At 36.7% G+C, this 17,769-nt stretch overlaps 1 protein-coding gene across 2 annotated transcripts in view; it reads left to right on the plus strand.

Moving 5' to 3' along the window:
• Positions 1–17,769, plus strand: part of SPOCK3 (SPARC (osteonectin), cwcv and kazal like domains proteoglycan 3) — a 159,376-nt gene that overhangs the window by 80,779 nt on the left and 60,828 nt on the right. The window contains exon 5 of one of the 2 annotated variants that reach the window (XM_052690180.1): positions 17,503–17,629. The exons of the other annotated variant lie outside the window; for it this stretch is intronic. Coding sequence (XP_052546140.1) covers positions 17,503–17,629 — 127 coding nt within the window. The remainder of the gene's footprint in view (positions 1–17,502; positions 17,630–17,769) is intronic. 2 annotated transcript variants of the gene reach the window in all.

Genomic DNA, 17,769 nt, shown 5'->3' on the forward strand with positions numbered 1-17,769 from the left:
CACTAAATATTTTATAATCAGGTAGTGCCTAATTTGGGATTTTTTTTGTCCTTTGGTGTTACTGCAATATCTTGCTATAATAGAAAATAATAAAATGGGGATGATTGTGAATGGTTCTGTGAGAGGCTTAAGTAGTTTTCTTGTGGATTTGGAACTGATTATACTTAGGTATTCTTATTATTGACTAGCATCAGTAATAATGCATTTCATTTCATGTGAAGGTCTTTCTTCATAGGTTGTGTGTTTATAAACCTGTGGTGAAAAAGCTGCTAAATGTTTGAAATAGAGTAGGGAAAGCTGTGTTCTGATAACAGAAGTCATTCCACTAATTTCCTTTTGAGTAAAACAGTGCTTCTGAGATGACCAGTGGTTAAAAATAAATTACAGCTTGAAGTGTTTGTCATCATGGTGTGGTGTCTGTACGTATATTGAGGTTATTCATTGAAAAGTATACTGCTGCTTTTGGAAACCAAATAATTCATACTTTATGATAAATAAAGGCATGTCATGAGTTACTAAATGTTTATGTTCAGTTTTTTATGTATTTTTTTTTATTTAAAATATTAAGAACTATTTCATGTGTCCATATAATCAAAATTGGTGGCAATGGTGATGAGGAGACGGTTGGACTAGATGATCTTATAGGTCATTTCCAACCTTGTAATTCTATGATTCTATGAAAACTATGCTCTTTTTGTAAAAATGCTGTAGTCTTAAAGTAGAGAACAATAGTATTAAACTCACAGATGTCTCCTCGCACAAATGCCAACACATTTGGTACCAGATAATTGTTGCCTGTAAATTTTGTTTGCCATTTTATACATTTTACCAAAATGTTGGAACACTGGCACTATGACTTTTCCTAACACCACTCTGCAAAATCTCTTAATAGTAGTAGTAATAATAATAACTTCTTTGTAATCCCAGTATGTGATTATTTCAGTGGAGCTGTGAGTATACTGCATGTATACAGACCATCTACACGATGCATGAACCGATGCATGTCCCTGGAAATCTCAGAAAAAAATGCTGAAATTCCATATAGATGAACCTTCTGGGTGAAAGGAGAAAAAGGAAGTTACAGCTTAGGAAACCTGCACTCGTAGGAGCCTTGACTCCACAGTGCTCTGTTTCAGTTCCTTTGAGGAAGGCTCTCAAAGACAGACCTTCGGTGTTATGGTTGAACATCCAAACAACATCTTCTACTGTAAGGTTAGATGGAAGGATGAGGCAAAGAAGAGGAAAGATTATCTGAGAAGAGTTAATTAAGCTGGAGAAGAGAGGAATAAGCGTACTGCCAGGAAACATATCCTGAGGATATGAATTGTTGATTATAAATCTTTTGGGCCTGCTAATGAAGTCGGTAAAAGGCATGAATATACAGGTAAGATGATTTGGATCAGAGCTAAGTCCCTTTTTCATAGTGGTTTTAAAACGAAGATTGGTGCTGTGAATTAGGATATAAAGGCTTGCTGTCCTGTCCCTTTATTGATTGTTCTTAAAGCTAAAGCTGTGGTCCCGTGTAGTTCTGACCCCTCAACTGGTCAAGTCCTCTTTTGTAGAGAAACGACAATATGAACAGTTCTGAGATGGCTCTCAAGTCTCTCCTGTCTCTCACAGATGTGAGGAAACTTGAATTGCCTTTTTGTATTCTAGAAATTTACTAACATCATATAACCAATTACTTCACAGTACAAATCCAGAACTTTTTTAACTACTTCTGGTCATTACTGGCCATGTTGACAAACAGCACGTAGCAGCAATGGAAACACTGCAGAGCTGTTAAAAATATGGTCAAAGAGCAGGAGAGACTTCTGGATGAAAAGGCACTGAAAAAATTGGCATCGAGTGGAAAGGTAATTTAATAAGACTATGATGGCATTTTATTTCTGGAACTGTTGCTCGGTTGCTTTCGTTTACCCACTTAATTGCAGCAGATTCAAAACAAATTTGAGGAACCTGTTTAATTTTGACATGGCATTGCTCCCACCAGAGCTCTTGGTCGGCACTGTGGTTAAAAGAAAGGTGTAGGTATTAGTGTAGATAGCTGGAACAGGCCTTTAGGCCTTTAAGCTACTGCACAGGTGAGACAACTGATTTTTCTGCAGCCGCCTCTTGGCAATAAAGAGCTGTTGAAATTTTCCCATGGCTTACGGTCACCTTCTGCTGTCTGAAAGGAGATAACTGCTTCATTTCATCAGCATGCTGTGCTGTGTAGCAGTTTAATTAAATACTGCAAAATACTTTCTTTCTAAAGCCACCTAGATATACAAATGAATCTGTATCTTTATATGCTTGAGGCTAGAACAACAGCAGTAAAAATAGAAATTGAACTAGAAAGTACCACTGTTCTCAGAAGTTTTAAGAGAAAAAAAGCAATTAGGATTTTTTTAATGACAACAGATGTTTTCCCAAACAAATTATGAAATCATTCCTTTCCCATACTACTGTTTGCATTTGTCATCTTTTAATAGATCTCTGTTTGCCTTTTGCAGTGTAACCATGGCCTCTTACTAATTCTTGCTACGCTGCGGTCTTTATACTTGGAAGTTGGATTTCTGATTTTCCTTTTAAAGGAATATATTAGGAAATACATTTACTTTGAAGATGAGAGTGAATTTATTGTTTTGCATAGTCATGCCTTTGAAGGTGAAATTAGGGAGGTAACATAGGATACATGTTATGCTTTGGTATGCATAATACCAGGGCCCCACAGTTGGGACACCAGCAGGGGCTCAAGGCAGAGGAAGAGTCTCTGTGAACAGCAGAGCAGAGAAGAAATTGAGGCCTAAGGTATTTTATTTTCCTTCAAGAGCTTAAAACAATTTTCAGAATGTTTATGGAGTGTTTTCCAAATCCCAGATGATGCAGAATGAAATACGGCTTGGAACTACAGTCCAGCTTGAAAGAAAACACTAATATGTAAACTGCAGTTCTATGGTTTTGTTTCTTCCTGAGTTTGATCCCTAGACATTTTTCTTCTGGTTGTCCTTAATGTTTTTATCTCATTGAAAATTATTATTCTTTGTTTTTATCTATTACTGTGTCCTTTTTTTTAACAGTGCTTTCGCTTATAGCATGGATAAATTAGTTCACGTTGTCACACTTTCATATCTAAAGTAAGATCTGATATGAAATAGTTTATGGAGCCTAGTAGATTATGTATTGTCCTGTAGGTACCACTTTATTGACCCAACTTTATGACAGTAGGAAAGGAAGAAAAAAAACAGGAGTGATGACTGAGGATGCATTCGTGCTCTAATGGAATAAAAATCAAAATAAAATAGAAGCCTTAGCTTTCTTAACAATGGATGTGGCTACCAACATGCTTTGTGGAATTTTTTCTTTACCTAAGTTATAGTGAGGAATGTAACACCAGCATACGTAAGAGAATCTCTGTCATCTTAAACAGAATGTGAGACGTTACAGTTTATAAAACATATTTTGGCAGTCATAGTGATAATCAGTTTCTCTTTCATATTCTAGCACAGAAATTTTATCACAAGTCTGGTTTTCTGATTATTTCTAACCTTCATCTTCAAAATAACCTATTTTATGTATACATGTGAATTAGCAGACAAGAAAAGGTTGTACTCCTAATCCGTTTCATTTCCTCACCAAAAGCAGCAGCACTAATAATATTACATGTTTTAAAAATATCTTGATATATAGATACTCATAGAAGTAATAGGATTTTTTGGTGTTATCTGACACCATTTGTAAATTTCAAAATACCATACGGACATCAGGATGATAGGAAGTTGAGAAGAAAAGAGGTGTTGACATGTGACCCTCCATCTATATAGAGAGCACTTCAAGATGGCAGTGCAGTAAGCTGACAATTAGCTAGATCATCTTAGGGAATTCTGCTTTTCATGGGAATCCCATGGCTGTCAATGAGCGTCAGACTGTAGAAGTTTAGTTTTTGTGAAGCTCTGTTGTGTATTGTACTTACAGAAACTTGTGAAGTGTTCACGTTTGGAGCTTGCAGCTGTTCTTTAACATCCTGTTAACGGCATCGTCTGAAAACATCATAGGCTTTGGCACAAATGAGTTCATCTAATCATGCTAGCAAAACCAGTTCAAATCGATACCGTTCTGTTTTTTGTTTAAATATGATAGAGTTACTATTTGTAACCCTGAGGGCCATTACATAAGGCAGTTCTCTCTCTGAGTGTGTGCAGCTTCTTGTAACTTATAACTACAAGCATGATATTTTGGTATTTTTGAAATTATCTTACGAAGGTGAAGCATTTTGGCAGTAGAATTCAGTACAAGTAATGCTTGTGCAGGAATTACCAAGACAGCTGGTTCATTTCAAGCCCTATTGCTCCTCAGCACCAGACAGCAAATAATGTATGTATAGAGGCTTAGTTCTCTTTATTACATGATTTTTTTGTTCAGCGGAATTACTTCTGATTTAAACTAGAATGAGAGTAGAATCGAGTTCAAAGGTGTTTAATTAGAGCAGGTGCCCGGGGTACGTAGAACTGGTTAACAGAGTATTTGTAATATAGCATGTTAATGTAAAAAAAACGTGATCACTGTTTAAGTAAAGCAGGTATGATATTTCTTGTGGTGGGAGATCAGGTAATTAAAACTGCCAGGTGAGGTAGTAGAGCTGTCAAGTAGTGGGAGCAGCACACAGCGATGAATGGATTTAAGTATCATGGAATTAGAAGCAAAGCAGGTTAGGAGCAAAAAAACCAGGAAGGATTGCTTTAAAGCTGTTGTTTCAGAGCAAAGAACATCCAATAAAAGAAATGGTTGGCAATGCAGCGTGCTGTAAAGATTCTAAAGGAATCCCAATCCACTTGTGTTCGAGGGATATTCAGACCCATGAACATGACTGTTCTGGATTTCTTCTTTAGAAAAGTTGTTTTTTCACTCCTCGCAGATGTAATGGAACTGTTGAAAACAATCTAGACTGAGCGCTCCTTGCAGTTTGCTCAAAATGGTAGCTACATACGCATCATAAGAAGATGACAGAAAAACAGAATTGTAGGGTTTAGAAAATAAGCTACTAAGCTTGAAAGACACTGCTGTAGGTGGTGTTAGAAAAGAATTTCATAAAAAATTTGCCCTCTAAAAATGGGTTATTCTCTTTTTTCTGTTGTGTGGGTTGATGTGAGAAGGGACGTGGCAATTGCATAAATATCATCAATATAAACGAACAAGAGAGACAGAGATACACAAACAGCTGTAGAGAATGTAGTAGAAATACATTTAAGTTCAGAACTATGAGGCTCTAATGGAGCCTGTTGGTTTCTGGGTTCTTCCAGAAGTCATATTGTGCTTTCCCCATTTTCTGTTGAAGTGCTGAAATTAAAGCTGATTCAGTTAAAACCAGTAAAAACACGTCAGAATGTATATATGCAGGAAAACATCCAAAGATAAGCTGTGCAGTGAATCACTTTGCCAGTCGAACTGTTAAAATGTGTTCTGTATTGCCTTCCTTTTTTTTTTTTTTTCCTTTCTACATGAAGACAACTGAAGAAATTTTTTGGTGGTTTCTGGCAACAGAATAGAAACAGAAGGCTCAAACAAACTGCATCCATTAGTATCAGACATTCTATATTTGTTTTCATTTATTTTCCTTTAGTATGATTTTGTCAGTTAAATATGGAATATGATAGAAAATAGTAAGCTTCTACTTGATCATAAATCATTGACCTGTCATTTATGCTGGGTATACAGACATAGTGTATTCAGCTCTTAATGTCAGAAATTGTCACTAGCTACGCACTCATAAATCAAGGCTATGGAACTCGAGCGGGTTTACAGTGGATGTGTCCATGTGCTTGTATCTCAAAATGCATATTAATATAAACATTGGCATATATGATTCAAATTGTAAAGATAAGATAGAAATGTGCCGTGTCAGAGAGGAGCAAATTGCCACATTGGGCACTGCTTAAAAACTACTTAAATAAGTTTGCAGCGTGACACTGGGATCTGCAATGTTAATGCCAGGGACATCATTGAACAAGTTAAGGATTTGTGAGTATTAGTAAAAATGAATGGTCATGATTTTGAGAGTTGTTGCAGTAATGTAGTCACGTTGAAGTAACCCAGTCTGTTCCTGGTTGTTTTAGAGCTCCTGTTTGGCAGAAAGCTGAATTAATGAAATCATGGGGCTGATGTAATGATCTTGTTCTATATCTAAATATTGCTTATAGTACTACAGTCAGCCTTGAGTTGGTTGTGACTTTAAAGACTGCTGGCTAGTGGGGGAATGCAGTAATCTGGAATTAAGTGTACAACAGTTGTCTTATTACAGCTCTATCACAGTACTGTGCTGTTAGAATATCCACAAATCAGGCAAAATATTGAGAGTTAAGATTCAGAAAAGAGCTACAAGAACAGTTGTATGTTTAAAAACGTACTTTCTCATGAAAGGCAGGGGAGAATCATTTATATTTGTTTACTGTGGAGAAAAGGCAGGTAGGCTCCGTAGTCACTGTTTGAGTAATTATTTGGAGAGATACTTTCAACAAGCTTGCAAAGTAGCATTAATATTTAGCATAGGAATCTAAATTGGATGGTGTAAGGGTACACTTTCTTCCAGCTTTTCAATATTTGCTTCCTAGTATGTTTTGCAAAACCCTTCCTTGTTACAAAAGAAGTGATGATAGAAATGGTATCAGTTCAGTCAGATACGGAAGTAGTCTTCTGTAAATAGTGTCACACCTTTTTTCTGTGCTTGCTTTGAACAGGACATATCATCAGTTCTATCGATACACTTTCATACACGATGTGCTGCATGCATACATTGATCATGAAATCTGAATTAAATATTGCCATAGGATTGTTTTTCTAGCTCAGCAGTTCAGTAGGTATTCAGTGTAAGTTTTCTCTCTGGTGGATGTAGATGCATGTAGTTCAGATATCATATGAACAGTGCATCTTGATACCAGCTAAACCAGAACAATCACAGAATCACAGAATTGTAGGGGTTGGAAGGGACCTCCAGAGATCATCGAGTCCAACCCCTCTGCCAAAGCAGGTTCCCTACACAAATGTTTGATGTGTAGTTGTACCCCCTTACGTACATTGTGTTGAAACTAATAGGGTTGGATTTTGATTTGTTAAATTTTTTAATTTTTTTATTAGAAGTGAACACAACTGCAGATGATCGTCTACGTTTCACATTCGTGTCTCATTCCTGTACCTAGGACTCATAGTATTGTGTATAAGTATGGCTAACCATGCTGACACGTAATGGCTGTTATTCCTGAATTGTCTTTGCTCTTTTAAAGTAAAAACAGCAACAACAAAAACCACCTTACTTATACCATATATCTGTCTGTACCACAGTCCACTTCAGGCTGGAAAATATTAGTCTGACTTTCTAGAGAGCTGTAGTACTTTACGTATCCTGGCTTGTGCCAGAATACATTTCATCCTGTTACATCCTGTGCTAATAAATGAATTTGTATTTAATAAATTAAGAGCATTTTAAATGGCTCGGGCTGGTATTGTAAAGCCACAAATAACAAAGAGATGAATTAGTGAATCTAAAATAAGGTTAAAATATTATTTACATTGGAGTGTACTTGTGCTCTATGTTTACTATTTTAATTTCTCACTGACTACTCAGAATATTGGATAGCATTCAGTATTCTGTTTCTCTTTCCTTTCAAAACTGAGTTTTATATAGATTTTGGGTAATATTACAGGTTTTTTCTTATTCCAAGAGCTGAAAACAAAGCAGACCATCCTCCTGTCAGTAGACGCTTCTAACCTGTGCCAGCTCTGACCAGCTCATGATGAAGTTTAGGTTAGCAGTCTGATTCCTGTGTTTTAACACGTAGTATATGTTAAAAGCACAACAGTATGTGTAGAGATAGTGGAGAGCTTTTTTAGCCTACAAATCATGGGAATATGTGGAGAAAAAATTAATATAAATTCCATAAAAATTGGTAAAAGCTTATAGGAGTATCTGAATTTTTGATATAGTTACTGTTTTTGAATATGTGATTAGAATGTAGTGTACATAAACCACTGCAAAAATAAATCTTCAGTCATGTAGATGAGCTTTTACAAATTTTACCACAGCTTGACGCTATTTAAATGTAAAGCTGCCTCTTAGAACTGCATTAAGTATTCTAAGTTCTCTAAGAGCAGAAGACAAAGATTCTGAAATATCTGCTATAGGATAACAAAATTCAGTGGGCACAAATTCTAAGGTTTTTTGTTTTTTGTTTTTTTTTCTGGAACAAAAGTAAAGTTTTTGAGAGAGGGGAACAAAATCCCTTTATTTGACCTACAGTGAAACCTAGGAAGTATTAGAAGCTAAAAATCTGTTAAAACCTTTGAAAAAGGATGCTAGAGGATGCTACTGGATTTTTAGAGTATCATCATTTGTCCTTGCATTTAAATGGGCTGTGCAAGAGGAGTCAGTGGAAATTTGCTGAAATATTTTAAGATCACGTGGAAGTGAAATGAGATGCATGTGGCATACCTGCATGTTGACATCAGTTAGTTTACAAAGAGGAATGAGAGCATGGAGCTTGGTCAGCAACAGTGAAATTTGCTCATAGAAGGCAGTGAGAAAGATAGACTGCATGGCAATCTCTGTCTGTAGATTCTGAATGTTAGGAATAGACTGTGATGGTAAAGATCAGTTTTGTAGCAGTTTTGAACCTATTTTTAGCTATTTTCTAGTTACAAAGAAAGAAAAAATCTGTTGTGCTAATTGGAACAATTCTGTAGTGTGCTATGGTCAAGGTCTATGTTTAATACTGCTGATTTACCACCAAGTGTCTTAATAAACTTCAGATATCTTTCCCTAGTTGCTATAGAAATGTGGCATTCTGAACTGCAGTTGTGACATGTGAAGTCTAACACAAAAATAACAAACTGTTATTTGTTGGCAGTCAACAGTTTTCATAATGAAACTTGATGAGAAAATTAATTCATCTGGTCTTCAAAACTTAACATATTCAATATGTGACGTATTTGTTCAAGGAGAAGTCTTTGATTGCTGCACTGTAGAAGTGGTGCAATAAGAAATGTGTGTGTGATCACAGAATGGCTTGAGTTGGAAGCAACCTCAAAGATCATTTTGTTCTAACACCTCCAGGTGTGTGATGTCCACAACTTCTCTGGGCAGTCTGTTGTAGTGCTTCACCATCCTCGCAGTGAAAAATTTGCTCCCGGTATCTAACTTGAGAATCTCTTGTTTAGTTTTAAATCATCTCCCTTTTCATATCATACAGACCTTGATAAGGAGTCTCTCCCCATCTTTACTGCAGGCTCTGCTTTAGAAGGCCACAGTGAGGTCTCCCCAGATGATTCTCTTTTTCAGACTGAACTACCTGAACTCTCATCTTATCTTTGTAGGAGAGATGCTGCAGCCCTCTGGTCACCCTCATTTCCCTTCTTTGGACCCACTCTAGTAGGTTTATGAACTTCTTGAGATTAGGGCGCTAGGGCTGAATGCAGAGCAGAATGGAGGCCCTGCTGACCATGCTGCTTTTGGTGTTAGCATCTTGGAAATCAGGAAATCAGCTTATCTGCCAACATGTTTTGTGTGTGTGTTTGTCTAATAGTCTTTGCTTAATAATGGTCTGGGATAAGATTTCTTATTGTGGCCTCTAGATGGCAGAATGATTTGGATATACTGAAAGTTCCTAAGATGTCAAATGGATGCCTGAATGGAAAACAGCTTTTAGAGAAATGAGATCCTTTCTGTAAAAAAGAAAAGGAAAATCTGATGTTTCATGCAAAACGTACCTTAGACTTACAGCAATGACCATCTCTTCTGTTCCAAAAGTTTTAATTTTTTTTTTGCTGTTGTTTCCATTTTTGGAGTTTAAGGAATAGATCTGACCTTTTGAGAACGGACTTGTACAGAGCTGTGTAGTTATGGCTAAGTCATGTAGTTCAGTATGTTTAAATGGTATGCTCTTTGCAAGCAGACTTTTTAGGATTGCAAGTTGCTGTAATGTAGTTGCGGTTCATGCTTTGCTCAGTTACAGAGAATTTGCAGCAGGAGGTTTTTAATAACCAGTATTTTGTACTTTCATGTCATACATATTGCAGTGTTCTATAGACGCAAATTGTTGCATTTAGGAAACAAGAACCTTTAAACCTGGGGCATTCAGAAAAATATTCTTTTTGTAGTTTAAATGTGTGTCCTGCATATTCTATCACCTGCAATGGGAAGTAAGATTATTGCTTTACATCAGCTGCGTGCGAAGTCTGTAAGTGGCATCAATACTGTTACTGCAGTGCTAACAGTACTTAAGAGGGAAGTTGGAAGAAGTGAGGGGTGTAAAAAAACAACATGAAAAGAACTATAAAAAATAATCTTCAGATTAACCAATACGTAATTTAAATGTCTTCTGGGGTGATGGTGTTTTATACCATGTAGAAAAATGCGTCACGCAACTGTCTTAATCCTTTAACAAAGCTACATTCTACTATTGTCTCTAGGTAATATTTGAACATCTCTTTTGTGTCTTTGATCTTTAACTAAAAAAAGAAAGTTAAGCATAACTTTTAAAAGACTAGCTGCACCTGGGATGGGAGACTGGGAGATATTAAGCTCAGAAGAGTTACCATCTGTTACAGATTGGAAGGAATACTTAGAAATTTTTAAAGAGGTCAATTCTTCCTTGAGATTGCAACACAGTTCTCTCACTAAGGAATGGCTTTTTTAATGCAGCATATGCATGCAGCCTACCATCTGGAAATTAAGGTCTTTATTTATTTATAAGTCTTAGTCTCTAAGTCAGGCCTCTTTCTCTTTATTTTCCCATTATTTGCTCATTACCTTAAGTCTTGTTTTTTTGTCCTCATTTTGATATCTTAGATGTTCATTGTAATATTTGTACATGCATGTCTCCTGAAAAATCTGGCTGTGTGACAGTGGTGAACAAAAAACTAGCATAACATGTAATGATTATGATTCAAGTCTTTTAATATTATTTCTTTGTAAATCATATTGTAATGGAGAGGTAGGAAAATACATGCTCATCAGTGCTTGGATATGTAAGTGACAAGTGGGGTAGTTGGGGAGATTAAAGAGAAACATGTACAGTACTATCTGTAAATAGGATCTTTGTGTGCTTCAACGTCTGAAATCATATTTTTTTTCTTAGCAAAAAAGCCATGAAAAAAAGCATCTAAGCTTTTAGTAGTTTACATAATCATGTGCAACACATTGCTTCTAGAAATGCCTGTATTGTTTGATTAAAAAAAAGAAAGGAAAAAAGGTTGGTGCAAAATTCTTCATTCAGGTGTTTGTATATTAAAATTCCTTTCACTTCTCATGCAACTATTATTTAACAGATAAGTTAAATAATGAAAACTCATTTTTGTGTTGCTATGCATTCAATGCTTTTCCATCTCATTAAAATGCTATAATAGCTAACTTCAGACAGTCAAAGTGGCACAGATAGAAGGCAAATTTCAGCAGTGTTACTTAAAACTTTTTAAAAAATACATATGAATTTTTTTAAGGTTTTAATTTTTTTTATACGAGGGATGCTCCAAAAGGAATGCCTCCTATTTTATTATACTGGCTCACAACACCAGATGTTGGTGGTACAGCAGTTAAAGTTAAGCGTTTCCATTGCTTTTTGTTGCCGTGTGACAGATGGCATCTGATGTGGAAGTGTGTCTGAAGCGAAGGTGTATCGTTGAATTTCTCCATGCAGAAAAAATGGCACCCATTGACATTCATTGGTGCTTGATAGATGTTGGTGGAGACCAAACAGTGGATGTGAGCACAGTGAGACAGTGGTGCATTTCAGCAGAGTGACAGGGGTGCCAAGCCATGTTCCAAACAGCCACGCACAACTGTGACACCATGAGATGAAGAGGAAGTTGATCAGCTCATCCACAAAAATCAGCAGGTTGTGAGCAGGATACTGTGCACAGAGCTGCACGTTGGCTTCAGTGCATTGGGAACCATGGTGTCAACGCTGGAATATCACAGAGTTTGTGCCAGGTGGGTCCCACGGATGTTGATACAGGAACAGAAGGAAGACTGTGTGCAAGTTTGTGAGTACCTATTGCCGGTAATAACCAGTAGGAGGCTGAAAGTAATAGCTTCCTGGGTCACATCACTGCTAGTGATGAGACGTGGTGGTGCTACTATGGGCTGGAGTCAAAATGGCAGTCCCTGAAGTGACAGCGTGTGATTTCCTCATTGAAGGGAATGTTCAAGACGCTGAACTCAGCAGATAAAGTGATGTGCACTGTCTTTTGGGATAGGAAAGGCATGATCCTTCTGGAACACGGATAAAACTTCAACTCTGATCACTACATCATGATGCTGGCTGAGCTGAAGGCTAGAACTTACAGAGTCAGGCCAGAGAAGACAACAGCATTTCTCTTGAAACGCATTAGCATCTGGCTCTATATCAGTTTCAAGACCATGGAGCACACTGGCTATCCTGGCTGGGCTATCTGATCACACCCACCAGATAGTCTGGATTTGGCACCTTCTGACTTCTGTCTATTCAGACTAATGAAAGACGGACTGAATAAACAACACTTCCTTAGCAGCGATGCCGGTGCAGGTTTTTTGCATTGCTCAGCAGGCAGGCTCTTGTTCACTACTGGCAAAAATGCATAGCTAATCATGTTGACTGTGTTGAAAAATAGTGTTTTGTAGCTGAGAATTTGCTCTGTCAAATAGTAATATTGTCTTCTTTCTATCTGTTGTAGTTTCCAAGAAAACAAATAGAGGGCATTACTTCCGGAGTGACCTACATAGATATTTAGAATAAAATAATGACTTCTTTGCTTTGCAAAAGTATACAGAATACTGCTGAAAGTAGTGAAAGTATGTAACAAGGCAAGAAGCTCTATTGAAGTAAGAACATATTTTGTTATTACAAGTAGATGGAAGGAGATAGTAAGAGTTGAGACAAATTCTTCTTGAATGCGTTACAAATAATGCAAAATAATGAAAAAGTGAAAATAAGGTGGAGACAAACACTCAAGAAATGGCTATGTGTTTTAATTTTAGCTGCCGTTTAGTTAATTTTTTTATACTGCATTTGTTATCATGTTGTGTTTTGGACTTATGAGGAAAACAATGTTGGTAACACACTGATGTTTAATTGGTGCTGAGCAGGTGCTGCACAGAGCTAAGGATATTTCAGCCAGTGCAGTGTTGGAGGTACACAGAGAGCTGGCAGGGGACAGAAAAACACCTGATCCAAACTGGACAAAGTTTGGATTGTCCATATGGCATCCATATGGCATCATGTGGTGTGATGAAACTGGGGGTGTTGGCTGGGACCACTACTGCTGGTTGGGACTGTTTGGGAATCAGTTGCTGGGTGACGAGCAATTGTGTTGTGCAGCACTTACTTTCTGTGTTGTTTTATCATTGTTGTTATTTCCCCTTCCTTTTATGTCACATCTTTATCTTAGCCTATGAGTTTTACTTGTTTCCCAGTTCTCTCTGTCAACCCTCTGAGGGGAATGATTGAATATCAGTGTGGCACTGAGCTGCCTGCAGCTCATCACACCATATCGTCTTGGTTGCTTTTGTCACTGGAGAGAAACACCGAGAGCTGTAGTTTTATTTTAGGATGCTTCCCCATGAAAAAGGAATTTTGAAGGAAATTCAGTCAGGTCTAACAAAAACAAATTGGATTTGGCAACGCAAGTGCTTTTTCTAATTATGTTAATGTGACACAGCCTGATTGTGTTTCTCAAAGGCTGCTGCAAAACGTAATCAGTCTCTAAATCAGAGTAATTCGAAGAATATCTAAGAAATTCAAATATAGCTGTCAGAGGAAAATTGCAAGAGTTCCTTGAAACATGAATTCTTTACTAACTCAAATTTGTTTCTATCAGTCTGCATTCGAAGATCTGTATCTGAGGATTCTCTAATCTAGCTTTTAGCTATCACATTCATTCAAGTGAATTGGACAGCAATGCATTTTATGTTAGTAGCATGCAGCAAAATATTCAGTGTTATTTTTAGCATTCTTGAAATATTTGGAGACGTGATCAATGTATAAACGGAAAGGTAAGTTTATGTATGCAAACAGGTACATAGGCTTCAGTAATTGAGCAGATTGCCTAATTATGTTTCCAGGCATGCAGTTGCATATGCAGTCTAAAAGCATATGTGCAATTTGGTTTATGCAAGTTAATGTAATCAGAAGTGTTGGCGAACTAAAACCCATAGATTGAATATAATCACTAGGTGTCAGCAGTATCAGAGGGGGCAGAGCTTCTGTATTTAGTACTTCATTGCTAGAGAGATCCCCAAGTGGTTTTTCAGGAAATCAAGAAGTACAAAATGTGTGAGTGGAAGAGATTGTCTTGTATATGGCTTCTTATTTTTGTTGTGGCAACCAACTAACAGGGGCAAGTAGTTTTTTAGTGAGTGCAGTGGAATCACAAAATTAAATGGCAGGATTTTAGTAACTTCAAGTTGTGATGATCTGGATGTCCTTGCTTATCAAATGGGAAAAAAAAACCCAACAAAAAACAACAACAAATACAAGGAAGAAAAAAGAGTGTTTTCTTACAGTGACGTAATTGATTTGTTTACTGATCATTTTCCTCTAACATATTAAAGTATAAAAATATATTGCTTTAAATGCATAGTTGTAACTGAAATTGTTTATGTTGTCTTTAAGCTGTTTTCCTGTATCCTTATATCACGTTCATACGACAGTGCTTTATAATTCAAGTTGATTTTTATCATTATAATCATTTCTTAATTATTTGCATGTAAGCAATTTGTACGTATGGTCATTGCCTAGGTGGGGGAAAAAAAGCCCACACAAAAAAACCAACAACCCGTGAAAGCACTAACGAATAGTCAAGGGAAACAAACTTGATAGAATTACATAAGGGAGAAATGAAATGTTAGGATATGTAAGTTTAAGTCAGTACTGATAGATTTTATGAAGTGTTTTGAACACCGTAGCTGGTACTCAAAGTGTTTTGTACTGACTTTCTTATTTTCTTGCCAGGTTATCAACTGATGGTCCGATAGCTGAGCAGTACAGAACCTTTTTTCTTACTAAGGCTTCAGAACATATGTCTGTCTAGAGCATTTGCATGACTCAGAATCTCCAGACTAACATGATTTATAGTTTATTTATCTTGAAATCATTTATCTAGAGTTTGGAAAACACAGATGCTTCTGTTTTATAGGAAATTATACTAGTTACAGGGAAGCTAAGATCTTGGGAGTGATTTGCTGAAGGTCTCAGGAGAGCTGTTTGTAGAAGAGGAAACTTTACAGCCTTGAGTGAATGGCCTGGGATAGCTCGCATTTAAAATCTTATGTCTGAGGCTGGTTGAGAGAAAGTGATCTTTCTGGCTTTGTTCTTCTCACCACTCTGCTTGTCTTCACAGACCTGTGATTTGTTTCCTCTGCTTGTTCCAGTGTCCAGCACTGTTGTGATCCTTTCTGAGACATCAAACTCTTTTCTTCCTTTAGATGATTTTACTCATCCCTTTTCCTCAGTTGGAAGTGCCTTTTTCCCACTCCACTCAGATTGCCATCTTTATTTGTTCTGTAAATTCCACTGAGGGTATTGATATGATTGTGAGGACAGATAAGCTAAAGATCTGTCATCTGTACTGGTCTTGAGAAACCACGCACAACAGCACCCTCTGTGTAGCTCAGAAATCCCGTTTCCAATTGCTGGTTCATACTTACATCAAAATTCTTTCTGTTGATGTGTGGAATTTTTGCGATTGATTTATGCAGTGTTTTACAGTTACCTTGGCTCAGATGAACAGAGAAATTACAGTGGGTTGATAGCTGGGACTCCCTAACCCTGTCAGTTATCTCAGGCTTCTGAGATGATTGTGGAAATTTGTAACTTACAGAAGAAATGAGCAGTATGAGGAAGATGCAGCCACCTCATTAGGCTGGAAAAAGTCAAGTGAGAGGAGCCCCAGTAATAAGATGATTGCCATACATTATATATAACCAAAAGTGCTGTTCACCTGTACCTTTCTTTAATTGAAATGAAATGGTGTGTGTTTAGCCTTCAAACAAAGCAATCCAGCAGAAAGTATTGTTAGTTATTATGAATTAGCAATGTCTTTGAGTTCTTTCCTTTTCTTGTACTTCCTATACAGATTTTTACCACTCATTATGCTACATGTAATTGAATCGGCTCGGAATATAGTCACTACAAAATCCAAATGTAAACATGTATATGTAAATCACCTGATCTTTTTCTTCTTAAAGACTGTGTTTGCAGACATAATTAAGGATAGTGTAAAAACATCAGCATAACCAACAAATGGCATTTTGTTTTTGATCATTACCAGTTTACCATCAAGCTATTTGCTTACGTTTACTCTGCACATCATAACAACAGAGGACAAGTTGTTTTTTTTTTTCCTCATTCCATTTCATTTTATTACTCTTGACAAGTTCTTCTCCGGAGGTGGTTCATGACTAATTAGCAGAACAGTTGCTGATGATCTGTAGGTGAACTGAACTGAAAGAGTTCTGCTCCATTAAAGATTTGATTTGAATTTTTTGAGTGTGAACACTTAACTGCTTTGTTGTATCCTGGTAAGTTACTGCTGAGTCCTAAGCACGATCATTTTTAGATTTTTGACGAAGATTCCAAGTAGGAAACAGAATGAAAATAATTATTGTTCTATTTTCTTGTTTATATGGAAGCCATTAGTGTATAAGGTGTATTGTAGGTCACTCTGTGAATTAGGCAGCTCTCATAAAACAAGTGTTTCAGGGCAGAGTGGTTGTTATATGCTTTCACAGGTGCAAAAAGTATACAGAAACATAGTGAAATATTAATTTAGAGCAACCAGAAGAAAACATTTTTCTTAGAGAGTAGCTGTATGATGGGAGCTACTGAAGGCTGGGAGAGTATTTTGATGAAGTGTCGAAACTTAGTTCGTATTTCAGTCTTTAAACTGGCCAGTATAGCTTTTTGTCTGTGTTAAAATCTGGTTTTGTATGTTTGCATATGTTTGGATGCATGCATGCAAGCACGTATATACAAACACGTGCAGTTCAAATCTGTGTTCCAGCAAGCTGCTTCTATTTAACTTTGAACTCTACCTTTGGTGGTGGAATCTGAATTTTGAGAAATGCGATCTGTGAAAGACAGTTGTCAAAGTAAGCTAACCAGTACTCTGAAGGACCACTTGCTTCTATTGAATTTCTTGTAGTAACATCTAATCGTATGTAAATGCTAACTCTTTAAACTCTAGATAAAATAATAGCTCTCTTCATACTATTCAATAAGAAAAAAATGAGCAAAAACAATACAAGTCAAGCATCATCTAAATTATCTTTTTTTTACCTAGATGTCTTAGAAATTACATGCAGGTACCAAGTATAGCTACAGTGAGTATGGTATGATAGCAAAAAAGCATGTAGCAAACAGTAAAGACTGCCAGCACTTTACTTAATGGCTGAAATAATATGTGGCTTATTGTTTATGAAGGCTCGTTAAAATACCCTGCTTATGTTCTATTTCTACTACTGCTTATCAGAATTACATACTTTTTGTTTACTTACAGTATGAAAGAGGCTGGTTTAGGCCATAAACAGTGGAGGGGTGGTCCCATTTCATCAAACTGCAAGCAGTGTCCAGTAGTTTATACCAATCCTGTTTGTGGATCAGATGGTCACACATATTCTTCTCAGGTAAGAATTAAATACAGAACTGAATTATACTTTCAATGTTCACTTCAATTCCAGCTCTTGGAACGTAAAATACTGTATAGTAAAACAAATCTACGTTTATTTGTTTTAAATATATTCCTCACTTCCTTCAGCAACACTAG

This window comes from Tympanuchus pallidicinctus, unplaced genomic scaffold (genome assembly GCF_026119805.1).
Source record: "Tympanuchus pallidicinctus isolate F22 unplaced genomic scaffold, pur_lepc_1.0 scaffold26, whole genome shotgun sequence".
NCBI classification, from domain to species: domain Eukaryota; kingdom Metazoa; phylum Chordata; class Aves; order Galliformes; family Phasianidae; genus Tympanuchus; species Tympanuchus pallidicinctus.